The 25596-nt window shown below is 44.1% G+C and overlaps 1 protein-coding gene across 7 annotated transcripts in view; it reads left to right on the forward strand.

Annotated features, from left to right (window-relative positions):
• Positions 1–25596, forward strand: part of COL15A1 (collagen type XV alpha 1 chain) — a 537229-nt gene that overhangs the window by 366814 nt on the left and 144819 nt on the right. For all 7 annotated transcript variants that reach the window (XM_083188349.1, XM_083188345.1, XM_083188346.1 and 4 more), the window contains one exon: positions 16318–16362. In XM_083188349.1, the coding sequence (XP_083044475.1) occupies positions 16318–16362 (45 nt within the window). The remainder of the gene's footprint in view (positions 1–16317; positions 16363–25596) is intronic.

The raw sequence follows: 25596 nt of genomic DNA on the forward strand, positions 1-25596 counted from the left end.
ATTTTTGTTTTTAACATTTTTAAGATTAAGCCACGCCCCCAAATTTTTACCTGGGCCCGGCATACCTATCGGCTGACCTGAGTTTAAAGGGGTGTACACACGGAGCAAATTTTTGCTATTTTCTAAGCAATCTGACTAGATTGCTTAGAAAGTAAGCACAGATCTCTCTGTGTGTATGCTCCGAGAGATTAAATATCTCTTGCTAACTAAGTCAGTGCATGCAGTCACAATCTAGTCAAATTGCTTAGCAAATGACTGCAAATCTGTCTGTGTGTACAGAATGAGAGATACTGATTGCAATCTCTCATTCTGAACCACTACCCTGCCTTTTTTTGATTAAGCAAAATTGCTTAGCACAAATCTCTGCGTGTGTATGTGCTCTCCATGGGAGATCTTGACACCAGAAAAATTACTTAGCAAAATTGCTTAGCAAAATTGCTTAGCACAGATCTCTACGTGTGTATGCCCCTTAAGTATTGCTAGGGCAGCTGAGCATCTCCATGATAGCTACTGTAAGTATTGCTAGGGCAGCTGAGCATCTCCAGGATAGCTACTGTAAATATCGCTAGGGCAGCTGAGCATCCCCAGCATAGCCACTGTAAGTATCTCTAGGGCAGCTGAGCATCTCCAGGATAGCTACTGTAAGTATCGCTAGGGCAGCTGAGCATCCCCAGTATAGCTACTGTAAGTATCGCTAGGGCCTAGGGCAGCTGAGCATCCCCAGCATAGCCACTGTAAGTATCACTAGGGCCTAGGGCAGCTGAGCATCCCCAGGATAGTCACTGTAAGTATTGCTAGGGCAGCTGAGCATCTACAGGATAGCTACTGTAAGTATCGCTAGGGCAGCTGAGCAACTCCAGGATAGCTACTGTAAGTATCACTAGGGCAGCTGAGCATCCCCAGTATAGCTACTGTAAGTATTGCTAGGTCAGCTGAGCATCCCCAGTATAGCTACTGTAATTATCTCTAGGGCCTAGGAGAGCTGAGCATCTCCAGGATAGCTAGTGTAAGCAGGGCTGCCGAGAGGGGGGGGGGGAGCGGGTACTAATTACCCGGGCCTAAGCTTGCTGGGGGGGGCCCGGTAGGGGCCCTGGTCTGCCCCCCCCATACCTTCCCCCTCCATCCCTCCTGGGCAGCAGCACACGCCTACAGCATATGCTGTGCTGACAGCAGGCTCAGCATGAGCGTCTCACTGACTTGCTGAGCTTGTTGTCAGCACAGCACATGCTGTAGGTGTGTGCTGCTGCTGCTGAGGTGGGGTAAGGGGGTGGGGGACGACTTCAGAGGTTTTTTCACCCACCTTAAACATTTTTGTTTTTAACATTTTTAAGATTAGGCCACGCCCCCAAAATTTTACCGGGGCCCGGCATACCTCTCGGCTGCCCTGGCAGTGGTGCCCAAACTTTATTGAATCACGGCACCCTAGAGCATCAAAATATATATTTTTTTAAATTTCAACTTTATTTTTTTTTTTTTTTTACAATAAAACAATATAACAATATGCTTTCACTGCATTTCTTTTTCCAATTTTTCTTACAGTAGTATCTTAGATTAAAAGTTATTACAATGGTACCTTTTTCTTACTTATTGTCAAGTGAGCTCTGCAGCCGCCCTTCAATTCTATTCATACCCTTTTCATTTCTAGATTATATGTCCTAAATCCTATTAAATTTCCTTATATATATTGCCACCCCTTAAGTTTATAATACTTCATGTTGTTTTCAGTTATGTTTCCACCCTCAATTGTCAAGCGTCGCCTATTCTTGTTGCTTTTACTGGTGATTTTTTAATTTTTTTTCCTTTTCTAAAGTGTCTACTCATGCTACTAGTGGCCAGATTTTGATCTAAATATCGATTAGTGCATACATTTCACTTACATAACATGTGTAGTAGGTTACGTGATTTTAGTTTAGTGTTTTTAAATTAACCCTCAATCCTTCGTGTTCCTCGTGGGAGGTAGAACTAACCTCTCGATTTCCATTTATCTTTCCAGCTCCATTGTATACATCTGTCAGAAAGCAGCTTTTTCATGTACATAATATATTTAACATTTAAACCAATGACATCTTTATTAATTAACCCTCCCTCCCCACCCTCCCCCCCCCACCCCCTATACTTCCATCCCTCCCTACCCACCCTCCCCCCCTTGTTAGGTTGATTGTATTCTCCCTGATCTACTGTTTTTAAGCCCCTTTCATTAGCTAGTCCTCCGCTTACCAATTATTCCATATTTTATAAAAGATGGGTTCTGTACCCCTTGCTAGGTAAATATATTTTTCGTGTAGCTTGGTTGCATTTACCAAAGCTTTCCAGGTATCGATTTCCGGCCCTTCTTTGGCAAACCGCTTCCTGGCAATGCAAATCTTGGCCAAAGTACAGACCGCTATGACAAACTTTCTTAGATATTTATCCATTGATCTTTTTTCTATAATTGATAATATACAGGCAGATGGTGTACATGTCTCCTTAGGGACCCCTCTGGCTAATAACTCATTGATCACAGCTTCCCAGAGTTTATTTACTTCCGGGCAGGTCCAGATCAAGTGCCAAAAAGATCCTATATTTGTTGCACATCTCGGACAGTTAGCATTCTCTCTGCCTATCTTATACAATAATTCAGATGTCATATAAGTTCTATATACTGTACTATGTACAATTGGACCTGCTGATAGCTTGCCTGATTGGTTGCCAATCGAATATCTTCTAGAACCCCCTGCCAGTCTCCCACAGAGATGGGACCCACATCTACTTCCCATTTAGCTCTTAATTCTGTTAGTTCATCATTGTGGAGCTCCAGGCTGGGGGTCCCATGTATGAAAGAGACCTCATGTCTCTTAGGACATCTTTTCATTAATTTTTTAGTTAATGAGGGTTCCAACTCCGGGATGCCTCCATCTAATTGAACACTGCAGGCATGGCGGAGTTGTATATATCTATATAGATATTTAATTGGAAGGGATAATTCTAGTTTTAATGATTAGAATGACCTAAGTTCCAAATTTTCATATAATTGGCCCAGTTCTTTTATTCCTCTTCCCTCCCATACCTTCCTTATTTGCAGTTTCCTCATTTCTATTAATGCTCTAGCATTATTAAGCAGTGTTTCTGGGTCTATTCCTTGGTTCCCCAATAGTTCTTCTACCTGCTTCCATACTGAGATCATTTGCTTAATTATTGGCGGCCATTTTCTCCTCACATTGCCACTCAATAACATTTGTAAAGGTGTGTGCCCTGGGGATGTAAGTTTTACCATTTCTGAGAGACTATCCTCTTTGCCTGGTTCTTGAATCCAAGTTTTAAAATGGGCCATTTGTACTGCAAGGTAGTACAGCCAGAAATTCGACAGTGCCAAACCTCCTTCACTGTTTGCTCTTGTGAGAGTTTTTAATCTCACTCTGGGTCTCTTATTTGCCCATATTAGGGAAGATATTAATCCCTCTATCTGCCTAAAAATTCTTCGGGAAGATATAGTGGGGAGTGTTGTAGCATGTATAAGATCTTTGGCTGCACCACCATTTTGACCAAGTTGACCCTGCCGGTGACAGTCAATCCTTAGGCCCGAGTAATCCCCAAATCTCTAAATCTCTCCACCATCTCCACAACCCCCGGTACTGCCTCTAGATGGTTATGTACAAACAGGAGTATGTCATCCGCATACAATGCAATCCAGTCTTCCTGTTCGCCTATTTTAATTCCCTTTGTTTCTTTACTTTCCCTTATGAGACATGCCAAGGGCTCTGTGGCTATGGCGAAGAGGCCCGGGGACATCGGGCATCCCTGCCGCGTTCCCCTTTCTATCTTAAATTTTGGAGAGATGTAATTATTCACTGAGATTCTTGCACCTGGAGATTTATATAACATCTTAGTCCAGTTGATAAACTTTGGGCCAATTCCTATCCATCCCATAGTTTCCCAGAGGTAGTTCCATTCTATTGTGTCGAAAGCTTTCGCTGCATCAAGTGAAATTACAGCGGCTTCCTGTCTTCCCTCTTGTTGGGACTGTAGTTGTAAAAACAGCCTTCTCAGATTGGTGGTTGTAGACCTTCCAGGCATAAAGCCGGCTTGGTCGCTGTGTATAATTTCGTCCAAAACTAGATTTAGTCTTTTAGACAGGACCTTGGCAAGGACTTTTACATTGTTAGTTAATAGGGATATAGGACTGTATGATTCGACCGCCCTAGGATCCTTATCCTTTTTTAATATCACCGTTATCAATACCTCAGACATAGATTCGGGTAAGGTCTGGTTTTCATAGATTTCATTAAACAGGATGAGGAATCTCGAAGAAAAAAATTTGCTGTATTTTTTGTACAGTATAGCTCGTGTGGAATCCCATCCATGCCTGGCGCCTTTCCTCCAGGCATTGATGTTATTGCCTCTTCTATCTCTATCAATGTTATGGGGGCATCGAGGATTTCCCTAGAATTTAATTACATTGTCATATGCTTTATAGCTGCTAAGTAACTAGAGATTTCTATAGGTCTGTGTGTCTGTTGGGACTGATATACTGTAGTTGATGATAAAATTGCCTAAATTCCTCTGCTATATCCGGAGTTTGGTACACCGAACTTCCCCCCTCTGTTTTTATCTCTGTCACTGTATTTGCTATTCTGTCCTGTTTTACAATATTTGCTAAGAAGCTACCAGACCTTTCCCCCTCAAGGTATCTAGTGTGATTTGCGTACAGTTTCCTATACATCTCTTTTTCTGATTGGCATTTTCGCCAGGCTTCTTGGGGTTCCCTCATTCTAATTCAAGGTTACGACAGTTCAACTCTAATTCTCTTTCCTTTTTCTGAAATGAGGCCTTCAGGCCCGCTATTTCTCTAATTAGGGTACCCCTGACACTGGCTTTAAAAGCGTCCCATATAATCCCTATTGGGGCTGACCCCTTATTGGTCTCAAAGAATTCATTCCACATTGCTTCGAGTTTTTCCCCCGATTCCAATTGTGACAACCAGAATACGTGTAACTTGCAGAATGAATAGCGTTTTTTATCTCCCAGATCTATCCTAAGAAGCAATGGGGAATGATCTGATATACCTCTTGTTAAGTAATCTACTTCCTGAATACAGGGGATAAGTTCCTCCATTACTAAAGCTAAATCAATTCTTGAAAAAGAACCGAACGACCTGGAGAAACAGGAAAATTGTTGTACATCTGGTGATCTTTCCCTCCAGACGTCTCTCAGGCCCATCTCCTTTATTGTTTCAGCAAACCCTGTTTTTTTGCGTCCTATTCACCGTGTTCCCAGCACTTTTCCTATCAAGGATAGGATCCATTATGTTATTAAAATCCCCAATCATTATGATGGGAACACCTTGATAGGACGCAACGAATTCTGCCACTGCCTTCAGTACATCATAGTTAAATGGTGGTGGCATATATACGGACATTCATATCAGGGTCCAGGAGCCCAGTTTACACTTAATAAAAATATATCTTCCCCATTGGTCTATTAAAACCTTATCGGCTGTAAAGGGAATACCCCTACGCACCAGCACTGAGATCCCCCTGGAGGCTAAGGTGTGGGTTGAATAACACCTCAGCCTCCAGGGGGATAACACTTTTCCCGCACCAGGTGGGTCTCTTGCTGCTTGATTGCGTATATATCGCATTATCAGGGAGCATTTGATTTTTATGTTCATTCCCCTAACATTCCATAAGAGAAGATTATAGTTTACAGTCATCTAGTTTTTTACGGTATAGTACTAGAAATAATAGGAGGATTATTACTATCTTACGCTGCCCATAGACGGTCCGGGAGCGCGCATCTCATAGTACAGAACGGACGGTACGGGAACGTACTGTCTATGGGCAGCTTTAGTGCTTACTATCTCGTTTATTCCAGGGGATTTCTGGTGTTTTATCAACCTAACATTTTTCCCTCCATGACTCGCCTCCCTTCCCAAATAACTCTCCCTACCCCTGTCCCCCACCCTGCATGCCCCCCTTCCCCCCTGACATGCCTTATCCAGTACCCTCCTTTTCCCCTCCCCCCCAACAGAAAAAACAAAAACCATCTAGATCTTGTTCAGAGACGATTAATATATGACCACTAGCTGGGGGTGTTCCCCCGCTCCCTTCATCTTGCTCAAATTTCTCCCGCCTCCCTCCCTCCCTCCTCCTTCACTGATTAGCCCATATGGCATACCGGAATAGTTTATCATCTATATGCCCTTATTTAATATTCTCTGTTTTTCTCCTTTTAGTATTCCCACATTCCAAAATAGCTCTTTATCAATATAACATTACGGATGCTTGACAATGTTTAAGTCCTATATAGTCAATTTCCCACACAATACATGGAAATGATTTCTCCCCAATATGCAGTTTTCAGATATGTGAAAAAAAAAAAGAAACCCACCTACTTTCTCCTTCCATTTTCCATGCCCCAAGCCTGGGGATAACCTTTTTAACCATATAGTGTCTTAAGCTTCTATAGGGGTATCTTTTCTATTTTAAACCTTTCTTACATTCACATTATGAGGATATACTCAACATGGACTGCTGAGTCCGCCTATAGGTTGGAGATATCGAGGTTGGAGTCTTGGAGTAAGGAAACCGGTCTGGTCCTTAATGTAAACAAGACCAAAGAAATGATAGTTGACTTCAGGAAGTCTCCTAAAGCCCTAAGCTGCCCGCTGGTCCTGAATGGTCAACAAGTGGAGTCGTTAGACTCGTTCAAATTCTTGGGCATAAATATTTCTAAAGATCTTCTGTGGAGCGCCCACATAAATACTGTAACAAAAAGGGCCCACCAGCGTATGTTTTTCTTGAATAAGCTACGTCTGGCTGGTACCTTGGTGAATTTGGTGAATTTTTATACTGGTGTTATCGAGAGTGTAATCACCTACGGTATTGTGGCGTGGTTTGGCTCTTGTTCCGCAGCTGATCGTAAAGCCCTCCAGAGAGTGGTGTCAGTGGCAAGTAAAATAGTTGGGGTTGCTCTGCCAAGTATTCACCATGTATTCGAATCCCGGCTTCTCAAGAAGACTAACAGTATTTTGAGGGATTCTTCCCATCCTAGTAGCTTTCCTAGTTTTCCTTACTCCCCTCCAATAAGCGTTATCGTTCGGTCTTGTGTAAGTCCAAACGATATAGAGAGAGCTTCTTTCCAACAGCAATTCGTGTTTTAAATTCTTAGTTGGAATTTTTCTACTGGGTATAGATCTTGATTCGCATGTTGTTTTACTTTTATTGTCTTTTTCTTATCTTTTGTACTGTTCACAATCGAATTTTGTTTAATGTTCATGTATGTGAGCATTTTATGATAATAAAGATATTATTAATATTATAATGCCAGATGTCATATTTAGAAGCTGGTGCCCCTAGACTCGTTTTCTTAACCCCCGTCCCATCCGCCCAGTCCAAAGAGGAAAAAAAAAGAGGGGGGGGGGGGGAAACCCTTAGGAAAAACCTAGAGTCCAGGCATTGATTAATTGCAACTCTCATCTCATCCGTTCCCTATATACCGTCCTGTCCACGAGGTGACATCATGCGTCGTGCTGGGTATTTGATGTCTAGCCCAGTTGCGGCCTCGTTCGGAGTCAGGAAAAACTTAGTGTTACCTTCATGCACCACCTGCAGTTTAGCTGGGAAAATCATATTGCAGCAAATTGGGCTCTTTCTCGCTGCACCCCACTTGCATAGTCCGGGAAGATTGAAAGCTTTTTATTATCCCATATCAAGGGGCCTTTTGTTCTTGACAATTTTAGGATTATGTCCCGATCTGAATAGTGCAGTAATTTGAAAATCACTAGACCCTGGCGGGGGGGGGGCCCTCATGGGGACTCTGTGGGCCCTTTCTATTGTAAAGCATTGAGAGAAGGATTCCTTGCCATAAGTGTAAATCAGTCATTTCTGGATAAAGGATTCTGGGTTCCCCCCTTCTGACTTTTCAGGTAGGCCCACAAGTCTTGAGTTATTCCTGCGTAAGCACCCTTCCATATCAGTCAATTTAGCATTTACCGCCTTAATCTGCAAGGCCATTTCATCCACTTTCTCCACCAGTGGGGTGACTGTGTCCTCAAGTATGGAGGTATGCTCCTCTACCTCCTTTGTGCGGCCCTCGCTTGCAGCCAGTGCATCTAGTACACTTTGTATAGAAGGGTCTATTTGGGCCTGCTATTTCTCTGGCTCCGGAGGGGCAACTGGAGGGGAGCTTTCTCCTCTGGCTGAGGATGTGGGGGTCACCGGGTTCCTGACACACTTAGCCAGCCGGTTTGCTTTTTTGGTATTTTGTGATTTCCCCATATTTCCCCTATAACAGGTGAAAAAGGGGTACTCTCTCCTGCAGGCCCTTTATTAAATTTACGGGGTCCCTTTTTAATTTTCCCTCCAATACAGTCAGATTCCAATTAAATTTAGTCAGAGGCAACCTTATGTGAATAGTCCCACCACAGGTCAGGTACAGTTTGGACAGTTTGTAGTGTAAAATATCCTGTACTCACTCTTTTGCCGTCTGATGTGAGTAGTCCTCCATCAGGACTGTATCTAATGCCTGTCGTGCTTGTTGTCCGGGACCCTACAGATGGACCTCGTTTGCGGCACCTCGTTCACCAGGGCTTCCTCTGCCCTGTACAGTGGTTGATTATCTCTCTGGGCGGCTATGCCTTGATCACCACCCCGCAGCACCGGCTCTCTCACCGCCGTGCCGCTCAGGCACTGATCCCAGCTTCTGTGTGTGTCACTGTTGCTGCCTCGGAGCGACTAAGCCTGGGTCCCCTCGCCGCAGCGCCGGCTCTCTCACCGCCATGCTGCTCAGGCACTGGTCCCTGGCTTCTATATGCGACGCTGTGAGACCTCTCGAGCAGCTAGGCCTGGGTCCCCTCGCCGCTGCGCAGGCTCTCTCATGGGCGCGCTGACCTGTGCGTGTCACTATGCGACCTCCGGATGCACGCGCTGCTTGCTGACGCACACCTCGTCCTCTTCCACCCGCCTGGTCACCTCTACTATATGCCACTTCCTCGTCCTCACACCAGGGCCCGTCAAGCCACCTGGATATCTAGTCAGGACGGGCCGACCAACAAGAGGCCACAAGTCAGGTTTGGGGGGGGGGGGGTTAGTTCAACGTGATCTCTCCATTGAGCCGGAGCAGGGGAACACAGCGTCCTGCGACCTACTCCCTGCTATCCATGGCCACGACCCAGCATCAAAATATTTTCAAGGCACCCCTAGGCCAAATACTTATTATCGAGAAATTCAGGGGAAAATTTTTTTAATTAAGTGCATTGTGTTTATATGTCAGTTATCTGGTGAGGGATAGGATTTGCTTCTATTTGTCCACATATATTATGATTGGCAGCCACCAGCACTGGTTTTCCTGGTACAATGACCATAATAGGAATTGATCCTGGTCCACCCACCCAAGGCACCCCTGGAAGTGTCCTGAGGCACCCCAGGGCATACTTGCCTACTTTTGAAAAGTAGTTTCAGGGAGATTATAGATTGCACCGTAAAGGCATCGCGCGGAACACTCTTGAGGGCGTGTATCACAATCTACCTAAGGGTGTGTCTATATCCACATATGGGCGTGTCTACTGTCACTCAGGGGTGTGTCCTGCAGTGGCAGGTAAAAACTAAAGTACAAAGCAAAGTACTGGCTACACACTGATCTCTCAGCGACATTACACAGAAGGGCTACTCCCTGACATCACAGCTACATTACACAGCATGACATCACATAGCAGGGCTACACATTGACATAACACAGGAGGGCTACATACTGACATTACACAGCAGAGCATAATACTGACACATACATCATTATACACAGAGTATATGTGACATATTATACATTTGATATACTTGAATCCGGCGCTGGTGGGAACTACAACTTTAAAGTATATATATTTTAAAGTTCTTAATTTTCTTTTTTTAATAGGGCACCTTGGGGGGTTTGAGGCCACCACTGCCAACAAACAGCCTCTCCATGACATTCAGGGCCAGATGTACTAGCCTTCAAAAAAGTGATCAAATGAAAAGTGATAAAGTACCAGCCAATCAGCTCCTAACTGCTCTGCTACAGGCTTACATGCTTATAGTTGAAAAATGACAGTGAGCTGATTGGCTGGTACTTTATCTCATTGTGTTTTTATAATTTTTTGAAGCTTAATACAGCTGTCCCGCAGTGTGCTAGCACATCTGCCAGTGACTGGCCTTTAAACAAGAGGTTTCCTCTGCAGGTCCCATCCTTTTAGAATGAGAGAGAGGGACAAAGAGAGAGCGGTACTTGTGTAGTTTCACGGCGCCAGCATGGCGCCGTGCTACTTCCGGGTTCTACGCTCGCCACAAACTATGTTAAATAAAGTAACTTAACTCCATGCCAACATGGATAGTTCATACCCCCACTATCCATGTTGGCATGGAGTTGATTTTAAATAGCGCGACGAGCGTAGCGAGCCACCGAGCCCGCAGCGTGGGCGAGCTAAGCCATACTGGCGCCGTGAAACTACACAAGTACCGAGAGAGCAGTGAAAGAGAGAAAGTTTATGTGTGTGAGAGAATGTCAGGGGGGGGGGCAGGTAAATTGAGGAAATGTCAGGAGGAGAATGAGAGTGTCAGGGTGTGTGAGAGATAGAGAAAGAAAGTTGATGTAAGGAAAAGTGAGAGAATGACAGAAAGAGGGAGAAAGTGTCAAGGATAGGGATAGGGTGAGAGAGAGTGCCCAGGATAGAGAGAGTTGCGGGAAATGAGAGATAGATGGGGCGAAAGAGAGTGTGTCACAGACAGGGTCTGAGAGAGAGAGGGTAGTGAGAAATGGGGAAATAAAGGGTGTCAGAGAGAGAGGGCATGAGAAAAAGAGGGTGACAGATGATGTCATGGATAGAGAGAGGGGCTGATAGAGAGGAAAGAGAGAAATGGGGAGATATAGGGTGTCAGAGAGAGGGCATGAGAAAAAGGGGGTGACAGATGATTTTATGTATAGATAGAGGGGCTGTGAGAGGAAAGAAAGGGGGTGGGAGAATGTCAGGGATTGAGAGAGGGGTGAGAGGTGTCACAGATAGAGAGTGGGTGAGAGAGAAGGTGTAACATATAGAGGGGTAAGAGAGAGAAGGGGGTGAGAAAGGGAGGGTGTCATGGATAGAGAAATGGGGGAATTGAGAGAGAGAGAGGGACTAGAGAGAGGGTCTCAGGGATAGAGAGAGGGGGGGGGGGTGAGAGTGAGAAGGGATATGGGGATAGAGAGGGGATGAAAAAGGGATGAGACTAGGAGGTGAGAGAGAAAAGACAGAAAGGACTGAGAGAGGGTGTCAGGGATAGAGAGAGGGAAGATAGAAAAAAGATGCCAGGGATAGAGAGAGAGAGAGGAAAGAGAAAGGGGATAAGAGAAATGGTGTTGGGGATAGAGAGAGGCAGTAGGAAAGATATGGTGTCCGGGATAGAGAGGGGGGAGAGAGAAGGGGTACAATATATATAGAGAGAGGGTGTCATCAATAGTGAGAAGCACTGAGAGAGGGGGGTGAGAAAGACAGAAGGTGTCAGTGATAGTGGGAAGATAGAAAAGGGGTGAGAGAGGGTGTCAGGGAGAGAGAGAGGGGTATCAGAAAGCAGCTGCAGAATAGAGCACTAACCAGGTAGCATGCAGGTGACTGTGGGGGACCGGCCGATGTCAGACGTCAGCAGCCAGGTCTCGCTCATGCTGGATTCATGCCCTGGGAGAGGAGACAGCAATGAAGAATGTACATCTACAATACTCCAACCACAGGCTCTAACCTCGGTGCCTTTGGAAAAGGGGGATGTGAGGAGACTGAGCAGGAGAGGGGTACATGGGTAGGGAGGTGGTCAGGGGTGCCATGGATGGGGGGATGTGAGGAGAGTGAGCAGGAGAGGGGCACATGTGTGGGGAGGTGGTCAGGGGTGCCATGGATGGGGGGATGTGAGGAGAAAAAGAGCAGGAGAGGGGTATATGTGTGGGGTTGGGCGGTGGTCAGGGGTGCCATGGATGGGGGGATGTGAGGAGAAAGTAAGCAGGAGAGGGGTATATGTGTGGGGTGGGGAGGTGGTCAGGGGTGCCATGGATGGGGGGATGTGAGGAGAAAAAAAGCAGGAGAGGGGTATATGTGTGGGGTTGGGCGGTGGTCAGGGGTGCCATGGATGGGGGGATGTGAGGAGAAAGTGAGCAGGAGAGGGGTATATGTGTGGGGTGGGGAGGTGGTCAGGGGTGCCATGGATGGGGGGATGTGAGGAGAAAGTGAGCAGGAGAGGGGTATATGTGTGGGGTTGGGCGGTGGTCAGGGATGCCATGGATGGGGGGATGTGAGGAGAGTGAGCAGAAGAGGGATACGTGTGAGGAGGGGGGTCAGGGATGCCGTGGATGGGGGAGGGGGATGTGAGCAAGAGAGGGCTGTCTGTAAGCATGGTGATCAACACACTACTTGGGGCGGGGTGACACGCTGCTTGGGGTGGGGTGACACACTGCTTGGGGTGGGGTGACACACTGCTTGGGGTGGGGTGACACACTGCTTGGGGCGAGGCCACGTGCGGTGTTCTTCCCACAGGACTACCAGCCATCCTTTCAAGCCTCATCCCTGTTTGTTCTAAACTTGAGCGTGCGCAATCACATTGTAAGAGGGGGCATCTTTGGGGAATACTGGTGCTGTGCTTCAAATTGCAAGGCAGCGGGGGGGGGGGGGGGGACTTTGGCTAAAAGCAGGAGGGAAGGCAAGTCTGCCCCACATATTACACAACACCATAGTACATTATTATACACAGCACACACACAGCACACAACAGTAAATTATACAACCCCCCCATATTGCACTGAGTACATTCACACACACACACACACACACACACACACAACATAGTAGTTATACACAGCCCCCCCCCCCCCATATTACACTCAATACACACAGCACAATAGTAAATTATACACAGACACCCCCCCCCATTATTACAACCAGTAAATATACACACATTATACACAGATCCCATTCCCTCAGTACCCACAGCAGCACTCACCTGGCTGTGTTCTTCATTTCAGGCCAGGACTTGCAGTCAGCACACTGCACAGCACAGGCAGAGGAGCGAGCAGGGCTGAATCTGACACACGGAGCCTCAGTGTGGTGGGCGGGGCCAGCCTCAGTGAAGCCCCGGCAGCTGGTTTTCCGTCTCAGCTTCTCCCAATGCACAAAGTGCCGGTCTGCGCACACAGCAGCTCGGCCACCGCGGGGTTGTGCGCAGACCACTGACTGTACTGTGTGTGACTTCCCGTACAGGCCCCGCCCCCCGCCAATTCAGTATGCGCGCATGCGCAGTCCAAAATTTAATGGAGGATTGTAAAAAACCGGGAGGAAGGAGGGGGATTGCGGGGCAGTGGGAGGCAGATGCAAAAGTCGGGAGCCTCCCGCAAAATGCGGGAGGGTAGGCAAGTATGCCCCAGGGTGCCTAGGCACACAGTTTGGGAACCATTGGTTTATACATATTAAATAAATACGAAAAAGTCTGAATGACTCAAACAATCATTGGACATTTCAGGATAAACAAAGAAACTGAAAAACAAAAGCAACTGCTTGTTGCTATAACGTTTTTCAGAAAGTAGCATCTGATAACATTTTGAAATGTTTTTACAATAGAACAAAAATAAGGATCACAGTGGGTTATCATATCTTTATGTTCCTATTCTGAATGTGTCTGTTGCTTTCAGTTAACATCTAGCTGAAGTCTCTTGGTAGGCGGTATATAACAAATGAAAAATCTAGACAATGTATCTGCACTTGAATGACTTCTTGTCACTTTTATTCCAATAACACAAGTTATTTTTTACTGTTGGGTCTCATCACTAGCTTTTTTGATAAAACTATGTAGCATCTGTACAACAGAATATTGTCTTCTCAGCTTGTAGCAGAACAAACAAAATCATATACAGTACAAATTTCTTACCTATTAGATTTAGATAAATTTATGTTTCCTAAATATGGGTGTCAGGACAAACACATGCAAGAGTGTGTGTGTGTGTGTGTGTGTGTGTGTGTGTGTGTGTGTAGATGTTTGTGTGAAATGTAATAAAGTGCTGTGGCACACTTACTTGTGTTAATGTTTTCTCTGCACTACAATTGCTAACACCATGCAGAGATGGCAATAGCATTGGAGGGCAGTCAGTGGTGTAACTAAAAATGTTGCTCCCCCAATCCAAAATAATTTTAGGCGCCCCCCCCATAATGCCCCTTACACTATACGCCACACACCATAATGCCCCTTACACTATATGTCACACCGTAATGCCCCTCACACTATACACTGCAAATCTTAGTACCACTTACACTATACACCACACACTGTAATGCTCCGTACACATTACCTCTTTGTCTTTCCCCATGTCCCTTTCCACCACATGCCTCCTTGTGTCCCCCCTGGTCCCTTCCCAGTTCCCACCACATGCCTCCCTGTGTCCCCTCTGACCTCTTCCCACCACATGCCTATGTGTGCCCCCGACTATGACCACCCTGTTGGACTTACAATAAATCAATGACTGCAGAAAAAAGTGAATCCCCAGAGCTGCTTCTAATTCCTGCTGTCTGCCACACTCGGCTAAACAGCAGATGCTGAGCACAGAGACAGGACTTTCTGACGCCCTGGACAGTGATCCAAGGAGAGCTTAAGTAATAACAGCCAGTTTGAGTAACTTCAGACTCCTGGATTCACTGTCAAGCTGCACTTCAGATGGGACATCAAGAAGCCTTCAGCAGGGGAAGTACTATTGACTGTGGTCTCAGCCTCCAGAGGGGACAGTATCGCAGTCTCCAACGTGTCAGGGGTTGTGGGTGTCATAGAGTATCTGTACTACAGATACTCTTCTGTACAGTGCATCTGTTGATTCTGAGCTCCGGCATCCCCGGCTTCTCTCCGATGTCTCTCTCCCCTGTGCATGTGACGTGATGACGAGGGATGACGAGGGAGGCAGAGACCAGCACTGGTAAGGTTGCTGCGGCAGCTGCTTCCCCTCCCATCCAAGCCCACCCCTGTCTGCCCATCCGACTTGTACACAGCAGCCAATAGGCTCTGTGTACAGTAATTGATGGGAACGCAACATTGAGATGAGCGCCGTTGCCGTGGCCGGGCATCCTGTCTGGCGGCACTATCAGTATCACTGCAGCTATCGCTAAGCTGAGCTTAATCTCTGTGCTCTAGCGCCCGCCACAGACCCCACTGGCGCTGGCTCCTCCAAGCCAATGCGGGGTCTGCGACACCGTGGCTACACCACTGAGGGTAGTCACACCACTGTCTTAAATACTGTATACTATAATAGGTTATCTCTTCAGAAGTCGGTGAGGTTTGTTGATGGTCTTTGCATCCTCAAAGCTTTGACGAGTAATTCCTTAAATCTGAAAAAAAAGCCATTTTTGCTGGATTTGGTTTTGGTCTCTCTTTAACACACCCCTCAAGTCTAAAGGTGCATATTAAATAACATTTAAAATAATATGCACAATAATGACCAGCTACTGTATAGCAACATTTTTGTGTTTATCGTCCTGTGTATACACACTATATCGTTAATGATCTGAGCTCCCGTGGGTCATAGCAATGTTGTCTGGCTCCAAATTCCCATTTCATCAAGCAGTAGCACCAGCCTTGACAGACCCGAGGACGCTGGGTTTCTCTCTTGTCCATAAGGCACTTGACAAGCACTAAATCACTAGCAGCAGGACAGGATTTCTGGTTTACAGTATTTGTATTATCCAAAATGTACAGACTTCTATGCAATGAAACACACCATACACTTGTGAAAACAATGAGGTGTGAGTATTTGTGGACACCTTGTTAGTTTTAAACTCTATTGGTTCTTTTTGGGCTGCAGCATCATTACATCAATATGTAAATTACCTGGTTATTCAGCATTCAGCACAGTGAAGCCCAGGATGCAGGACTGAAAGCGCTGAGCGGCTGAGAAATGGATGCACAAAATTGGCCCACAAGACCATCAGCCCTTCTGGCATTTGCAGTCCAGCCCTGTTTGTATTAGTGTAGTGTTAGTAGTTTAATTTGCATTAAATACATTTACTGCACATATGTATGTGCTCACATGGGTGAAAATGGGTTGTGAATGTATATAATGTATAACATACGTATGCTATAAAATGGAGCCCTTCTTGAGCTCTGTTTTTCTCCAGAAATGCGCTCTCCATACATGTACTTTTTCTCAGAGTAATTTAAGTTATTATCGGCTTTGATTTCTCAGATGATCAAGTGATTCCTCAGTTGTGCGATCCTTCACACTGGTGAAAAATATATCTATATAACGTTAAAACACTGAACTTGCTTTTAACTGTGTATGTATTGATGATTTTTCCCAACAAGCCTTTCTGTCTTACAGGGAGAAAAGGGGGATACAGGCCTTCCAGGTGTACCCGGAGAAAAGGTACTCTATTTGCACAGTAGCTAACCGCTACAGTCCCATATAATATGAAAAATAAATAAATTATATGTATAGACAAGTATAGCCACAGGCGGCACTCTGGCCAATTAAATATAAGACCAACTCCAAGTGGATAAGCAACATTTCAGTGCCTTTGGTGCTCTTTTTATGGCTTGAAGAAAGCGCACCAAAGGCCCCGAAACATTGATTATCCAATTGGAGTTTGTCTATTATTTAATTGACCAGAGTGCCATCTGTGGCTGTTTGTATTTATGTGCACTGCTCTACATTGGGGCACATAAGGATAGCACCTGGCAAGTTATTTGTTAGTACCAGTGAGTGCCGGCATTCAGCATATATATACTGTGTGTTGGTCACAGAATAAATTCCTTTGCTTAAGTGGATGGAGTGCCGTTACTATGTTGAATTTTAAATTTATATATATATATATATATATATATATATTAGAGATGTGCGGCGGCCACTTTTTTTGGTTTTGGTTTTGGATCTGGATCTCCCTTCATGTTTTGGATCTGGATTGGTTTTGGCAAAACCACCCTTGTGGGTTTTGGTTTTGGTTTTGGATCTGGATTTTTATGAAAAAATGCTAAAAATGGCTAAAATAACAGAACTTTGGCCTGTTTTTGCCCCTAAAGTATTATTACCTCAATAACATTAGTTTCCACTCATTTCTATTCAATTTTGATCACTTCACAGCTTACAAAATTGTTTTCATTTACTGTAGTTGGGCCAAAAGGGTATACCGAGGTAGCTGGATGACTAAGCTAAGTGACAGCAGTGGGCATCACATACATGTGGACTTTACACTTCCAACCTGGCACATCTTGGAAGCAGAGCGGCACTGCAGGGGCAGACAGGGTGGCAGTTTAATAAACTATCCCACAGCTCCTGTACACTGGACACAGCCATCACACTGGACACTGCCCCTGGACCTTGCCCCTGGACACTGGACACAGCCCGTCACCCTGGACACAGCCCCTGGACAATGGACACAGCCCGTTACCCTGTACACAGCCCCTGGACAATGGTCACAGCCTCTGGACACCGCCCCGGGACACAGCCGTCACACTGGACACTGCCCCTGGACACAGCCCCTGGAAACTGGACACAGCTCCTGTACACAGCTCCTGTACACTGGACACAACCCCTGTACACTGGACACAGCCCCTGTACACAGCCCCTGTACACTGGACACAGCCCCTGTACACTGGACACAAACCCTGTACACTGGACACAAACCCTGTACACTGGACACAGACCCTGTACACTGGACACAGCCCCTGTACACTGGACACAGCCCCTGTACACTGGACACAAACCCTGTACACTGGACACAGACCCTGTCACACTGTACACAGGCCCTGTCACACTGGACACAAGCCCTGTCACACTGAACACAGCCACTGTACAGCCCCTTGTACACTGGCCATTGCAGCCCCTGTACACTGGACTTGTGTACAGCAGCCTCTGCAGACCCTAATCGAGTGAGCAGCAGCAAAATAATATATTATTATTATAGCACAGCACACAGCACAGAGCACAACCACCCTCTTCCTTCTCCTATGCTGGAGTAAAGATGGCGGTGCGCGCGTGCGTCTTATATAGAATCCAGATCCCCCGAGAATCCGACAGCGCGATGATGACGTTTTGCCTCGTTTTCGGTCCGGAATTTAGGCGGGAACTCCCGAGCCGCTTGGATCCAGACTCGGATTGCGATATTCAGATCTGTCGGATCCCGGAGATCCGGACCCGCTCATCTCTAATATATATATATATATATATATATATATATATATATATAGATATATATAGATATATATAGATATATATCTATATATATCTATATAGATCTATATATATATATATATATATGTGTGTTTATTTGGGGCAGCACGGATGGTGTAATGGTGTGGTGCCTCACAGCGCTGAGGTCAAGGGTTTGATCCCCACCATGGCTTTAACTGTGCAGAGTTTGTATATTCTCCCCGTGCTTGCGTGGGTTTACTCCCACAATCCAAAAATATACAGATAGGTTAATTGGCTTCCAACAGAAAAAAATTAACCCTAGAATGTCTGTGTGTGCGTGTACATGTGGTAGGGAATATAGATTGTAAGCTCCCCTGGGGCAGGAACTGATGTGAATGTTCAAATATTCTCTGTAAAGCGCTGCGGAATATGTATGCACTATATAATAAACTGTAAATATATATATATATATATATAAATAAATATATATATATGTAAGCAATGGGTGGTCCGCGGCACTGGGGTCTTTGAAAAAATAGACTGACTCTTGCCTCAGGGGTTAACGTTTCATCCTTTATTCAGGCTTTTATCAAAACGGCATACATGAGAAAAGGCGCTTAAACACTTACCTTTTAAGATGTGCAGATTCAACCAGGTGCATGAACAGCAGGGCACTTCCGGGCGCTCTAGTTAGGTGCCTAATAGTGACATCACCGTTTCTAGGACGGTTGCCACGGCAACACAATACTTTGTGCACTGTGTGCAAAACAATAAAGTTTCAAGAAAAGAAAGGGGCCATTGAAGACAATCGCTCCTTAACTACAAAATCTAAACTAACCAATTACTACATATAATTATGTGCCCGCTGATCATACAACAATGGGAAACAGCATACCTTATAAAACCAACACAAGTGAACACATAGAACAACTTCAATCTACGTGACATGCATTGTATACTAATAAGTGTGTCTCAATGGAGGTTATTCTGGTTGGTGCGTAAATTTCCGAATTCTTTCGGAGCGGTCCGCACGCCACGCTGTGCGGACATCGTACGAAGAAACGCCCACCGGTCCTCTGCATACGGACGGACTCACACTTTAAGAACAGGGCGTGTTTACGGACGACATCCAAACTTTGCGTGTGCGGTGGACACACACATATTCTGCATGGTCTTACAGCGTTTGCACGGTCTTACCGCGTTAGAACGGACGGGAACCTGCTTTAAGCATATATTTGTGTGTTTTGTAATGGTCCATTCAAAGCTGCAATGGTTCCAATTGAAGCAATGAAAAGAGTGTAATTAATGAGTAATGAGTAAAGGAGTGGATTGTATTGTGTTCAGCTGACATTGGTTCAGGTGCGGCCGTACTGATTGGGCGTTCTGAATGCCTAGCGCATGACCGAGTGGTGTCCGCAAAGAAATACTTGCTTATGGACACTGCATATTTCTTGCCTTTTGGTTCGTTTGCAGTCGGTGTTTTGTCCGAATGCACGCCTACCATAATTAGTGCACTCCCTCGTGTACGCCCATGTTTACGCCCATGTTTACGCCCAGTTTAGCCCACTTTGAAACTACGCCCCTGTGTACTTCCGAATGACGCCCATAATACGCCCATATCTCCCGAGTGAATGCGGTGCACATTTCTGTACGGTATTAGTAAGAACGAGTACGGAGACCTTGCGTGGCACATGCGCATAGCGTTGCCCACGCATGCGCAGACGGCTAAAAAACGCCATCCGAAAGAATTCGAAAAATTATGCATCAACCAGAATAAGGCCCAATGTGCTTAAATGAACAGGGTATTTTATAAGAACATTAGTGAACCAACATGACAGTTAGACTGGTCATGCAGGATTTCAAGGGGTACAAGGAGCGGATGGCAGCGAATCCCTCAACAATTTGGGCAGCGTTACAAAAGGAGTCAGCCACCAGCCGGTCGCACGCCATTTCGTCCAGGTAAAACAATCACTGGCGGCTATCTGATACATGATCATAGACCAAGTCCAGCCGCTTCCAAGAGGGGGAGACAGGGGTAAAAAACTTCTACAGTTGGAAACCAGATGGATCTTTAAATTGGACTCATTGGCCCCTAGGGGCCTCAAGGAACAATTGGAACTCCTCTGCTTTCTATAAAAGAACCCTGTTATTCTCCATCAAATGGCTGGAACCCATCTTATGTTATCAGTAATTCATCGTTACGAGTTATTCGTCCATTTATGCTCCCTTCAGAGACATGCCAAACTATAGGACTTACATGGCAGCATTGATATATAATGCAAGGTGTACATACAGGCTTTAAGGATAACTTAGATCCACATATGTTATAATTTTCCTTGTTGGGCCATTCTACTTAAGATTTATGTATCATTGAGTCTATTATTATATGGCTTATTTCCAGTAGAAACATATATAGAAAAAAAACGTATACATAAAAATTATTTTGTTAGTTCCATTAATTGAACATTACCGGCAGAGGCGGTCCACATCTTAATTTTTGACATTATAGGGGGAATTTACTAAAGGAAATTTGTAAAAAAAATAGGTGTATTTGTATCCAGAAATACACTTATTTTTGACATTTACTATCCTGAAAATATGGCAATTCGTATTCGTATGGATGTGCTATCAATACGAATACGAATTGCCGTATTTTCGAGATTGTAAATGTCAAAAATAAGTGTATTTCTGGATACAAATACACCTATTTTTTACAAATTTCCTTTAGTAAATTTCCCCCTATACCACTTGCAATCTGGCATGACCAGTCTAACTGTCATGTTGGTTCACTAATGTTCTTAAAATACCCCGTTCATTTAAGCACATTAAGACACACTTAGTATACACTACATGTCCCGCAGATCGAAGTTGTTCTATGTGTTCACTTGTGTTGGTTTTATAAGGTATGCTGTTTCACTTTATTGTATGATCATGATAATTATAGGTAGTAATTGGTTAGTTTCGATTTGTAGTTAATGAGCGATTGTCTTCAATGGCCCCTTTTTTTTCCTTTTCTTTTCTTGATACTTTATTGCCCTGCTGTGCATGCACCTGGTTGTGAATCTGCACATCTTAAAAGGTGAGTCTTTAAGGGCATTTACTCATGTATGCTGTTTTGATAACAGCCTGAATAAAGGCTAAAATGTTAACCCCTGAGGCAAGTGTCAGTCTATTTTTTCAAAGACCACAGTGCCGCGGACCACCCATTATATAGTTACATAGTAGGTAAGGCTGAAAAAAGACTTGCGTCCATCTAGTTCAACCTGGTATAGATATCCATTGCTGATTTGGTAGGTTCTGATATTTTACAGACAGATTATATTTCTTATTTGTACCCATGGATGTTTTTATCCAGTAAATGCTTGTCCAACTTTGCCTTGAACGCATTTAATGAGCCAGCCGTTACCACCTCTCTGGGAAGAGAGTTCCAGAGTTTGACTGTTCTGACCGTAAAGAAATTCTTCCTACTAGCTGAATGAAATCTTTTTTCTTCTAATCTATACTCATGCCCTCGTGTCCTAGATTCCTTTCTAGTAGAAAAGAGGGTGTGTGACAGTTCCTTATATTGGCCCTTGATATACTTGTACATGTTGAGCATGTCCCCCCTTAAACGTCTCTTTTCCAATGTAAATAGTCCCAAATTGCTTAATCTCTCCCCATAGCTTAAATTCTCCATTCCCCTAATAAGCTTTGTTGCTCGCCTTTGGATTTTTTCTAATTCTATGATATCCTTTTTATAGTGTGGGGCCCAGAACTGCACTCCATACTCGAGGTGAGGTCTCACCAATGCTTTATACAGTGGCATAATTACCCTTGAGTCCCTAGTTTCCATTCCCCTCTTAATACATGCCAGAATTTTGTTGTCCTTTTTTGTAGCTACATTACAATGGGCACTACATCCCAGTTTGCTGTCTATTTGGACTCCTAGATCCTTTTCAAGTATGGAATTACCCAGTTCCTCTCCGCTAAGGTTGTAACTTGCACACTGGTTGTGTCTCCCAAGGTGCATAACCTTACATTTGTCTACATTGAACCTCATCTTCCATTTTTTTGCCCACTCATCTAGAATTGCAAGATCATTTTGAAGCATGGTGACATCTTCTGATGATTTGATGACTTTGCTAAGTTTTGTATCGTCCGCAAAGATGGATACATTGCTGAGTAACCCTATCCCAATATCGTTAATAAAAATGTTAAACAGAATGGGCCCCAAAACCGAACCCTGGGGCACTCCACTTAGTACCGGTATCGTATCTGATACAGCACCATTCTCAACCACTCTTTGTTCTCTATTACATAGCCAATTCCCTACCCATCTGCAGATATTTTCACCCAATCCTAGGTTCTCCATTTTATTAATCAATCTCTTGTGTGGGACAGTATCAAATGCTTTAGCGAAATCCAGGAAAATCACATCTACAGCATTTCCATTATCAAGGTTTTTGCTAACCTCTTCATAGAACCCTAGTAGATTAGTTTGGCATGAACGATTTTCACGAACTCATGTTGGTTAGTACTGAGTAGACGGCGATGGTCTAAATATTCCTGGATACCATCCCTTAAAAATCCTTCAAATACTTTACCCACAATTGATGTTAAACTAATGGGTCTGTAATTAGCGGGATCTTCCTTTTTTTCCTTTTTTGAATATTGGCACTACCTCTGCTATTCTCCAATCTTTTGGTACTATACCTGACGATAGTGACTTGCTAAAGATATAATGTAGGGGGGTAGCTAGTTCATCCCTTAATTCCATTAATACCCTCGGATGAATCCCATCTGGCCCTGGTGATTTATTTGTTTTGAGTTTGCTTAGCCTTAGTACTATTTCCTTTGGCGTGAAATCCACAATGAGATCTGGCTTATTTGTCCCGTTTGTGGTAAATGTTTGTTCCACAGTCTGCTCTCCCTTAGTAAATACTGATGAGAAGAACTCATTTAACAGTTTTGCTTTTCCCTTGTCCTCAGTAACACTTTTTCCACTAGTATCAGTTAGTGGGCCTACGTTTTCCTTAATTAAACGTTTACTATTTATGTATTTAAAAAACTTCTTTGGGTTGGTTTTGCTTTCAGTGGCTATGCGCTCTTCATATAATCTTTTAGCTGCTTTGATTACCCCTTTACAAGTTTTGTTTGATTCTTTGTATTTTGCGAACGCCTCCTCATTCAAGTTATTTTTATAGAATTTAAATGCTCTTGTTTTATTGTTGATAGCTGACCTTACTTTTTTGTCCAACCATGGTGGCTTTTTTTTATTGAATTTACCTTTATTTACTTTAGGAATGTATTCAATAGTTAGTGAATCAAGCACCTTTTTTAGAGTATCCCACATTTCCTCTGCAATTTTTCTCTCCATAACCATTTCCTACCCAATTCCTGTTAGGGCTTCCCTGAATAATTCAAAGTTCGCTTTTCTGAAGTTTAGTATTTTTGCAGATACATTTTGATGTAATTTACTGAATTGATTTCCAGTGAAACCATATTGTGATCACTGTTCCCTAATTGTTCGATTACTTTTGTGTTTGAAACTAAGTCTGTGTTATTGCTTATATATTGGCCCTGGCTGTGCCGGGTCCCTACCGAGGGCACGGGGCACATTACTTCATCGAGCTAAGTGCCGGTTTCCCCGTATAGGGACCCGGCACAGCCAGATAGAAAGATAGCAGGGGATAACAGCAGCACTCACTCGGATTTCCAAAAGAAAGACACCACAAGGGGTCGAAGTTTCGGATTTTACTCCATTCTCAACACCACAGATCAACAATAAATAGTACATTAAGACATTCCTATATACCGTGTAGATAGATCTCCTCCCATTCCTTAATTTCCACGCCGCTTCCGGGTCCCGGCTGAGCTCCGTCTGACGCAGTGACATCATCAGCCTGTGGCCTGCTGTGCGGTGTTACTGTGGCAACCCGGCCTAACAGAGGATGCTCGTAACAGGAGAAAGTGTGAAGCGATCCACCCCACAGGGTTATCGCTATCATTCCTTCCCTGTCTCACATTCCTCTGTCGCCATAGCTGCACAGGGCTGTCTCACAGCGGGGGAGCAGGTTTGATGTATGGTCAGGAATTCACAAGGAATAATCGGGCGCTTGTACAAGGGCTGAGTTTCTAAATAAGCAGCTGCTCAAAAGGGGGGGTAGTCAGTCCCCACCAAAACAAAAATGCACAACAATCACGCACAAGGCATGTGAGCAGCGCTAAATAATTAAGGAAATTATTCACTGGTGTTTAAATATTAAAAAAGATTTTTATTTGGATTTGTAATCACATAGAATAAACACATTAAAACACATTACAATGTACTGTTAGAAAATTAATAAAATAAAATAGTTTATGCAATATTTTACGTCTCAGGAGGTATTAAGGAGATGTATATAAGGAGAAAATCAAATGGAGGAATAATAAGACTTCGGACAGACACTGAGAATTTGGTGGAGGGAGACAAGGCAATTGCAGATCATCTAAATAATTATTTTTGCTCCGTATTCACTATAGAAGGAGAAGGGAAGGGACCACAGTTAAGTTGCAAGGATATTCATAAAAATAATGTAGATGGAAGTACATTTACTAAGGAGAAAGTCCTAACAGAACTCTCAAGACTGAAAGTGGATAAATCAATGGGGCCAGACGGAATGCATCCAAGGATACTAAAAGAACTAAAAGATGTGCTGGTACCGCCATTAACAGATTTATTCAACCAGTCACAAGATACAGGTGCAGTTCCAGAGGACTGGAAAAGAACAAATGTAGTTCCACTGCACAAAAGCGGAAGCAAAGAAGAAGCAAGTAACTACAGACCAGTGAGCCTTACATCAGTAGTAGGGAAATTAATGGAAACACTATTAAAAGAAAGAATAGTGGAATATCTTAAATTAAACAATTTACAGGATCCAAAACAGCATGGTTTTACTGCAGGGAGATCATGCCAAACAAATCTTATTGATTTTTTTGACTCTGTGACCAAAATAATAGATGAAGGGGGGGCTGTAGATGTGGCATATCTAGACTTTATTTAGCAGTCTGCGATGCGGGACAGTGTCAAATGCCTTACTAAACTTGAAAGTGTGGGATTGGATTATAAAATAATTAAATGGATAAGCACCTGGTTGCAGGATAGGAAACAGACAGTTGTAGTACATGGAGTGCATTCTATGTAGGGACATGTTACCAGTGGAGTACCCCAGGGATCTGTTCTTGGTCCAGTGCTCTTTAATATCTTTGTTAGTGACATTGCAAATGGTATTGAAGGAAAAGTATGCCTTTTTGCAGATGACACAAAGATATGCAACAGAGTAGACACACCAGAAGGGGTCAATCAAATGACTGATGATCTTGGTAAATTTGAGAATTGGTCAACAGCATGGCAACTACAGTTTACTGCTAAAATATGCAAAATTATGCACTTGGGACTCAAAAACCCAAAAGCTCAATATATTGTAGTATCAAGGGTACTATAATGGAAAC

The sequence above is a fragment of the Crinia signifera genome, chromosome 5 (assembly GCF_055691185.1).
Source record: "Crinia signifera chromosome 5, ASM5569118v1, whole genome shotgun sequence".
In the NCBI taxonomy this organism is placed as follows: domain Eukaryota; kingdom Metazoa; phylum Chordata; class Amphibia; order Anura; family Myobatrachidae; genus Crinia; species Crinia signifera.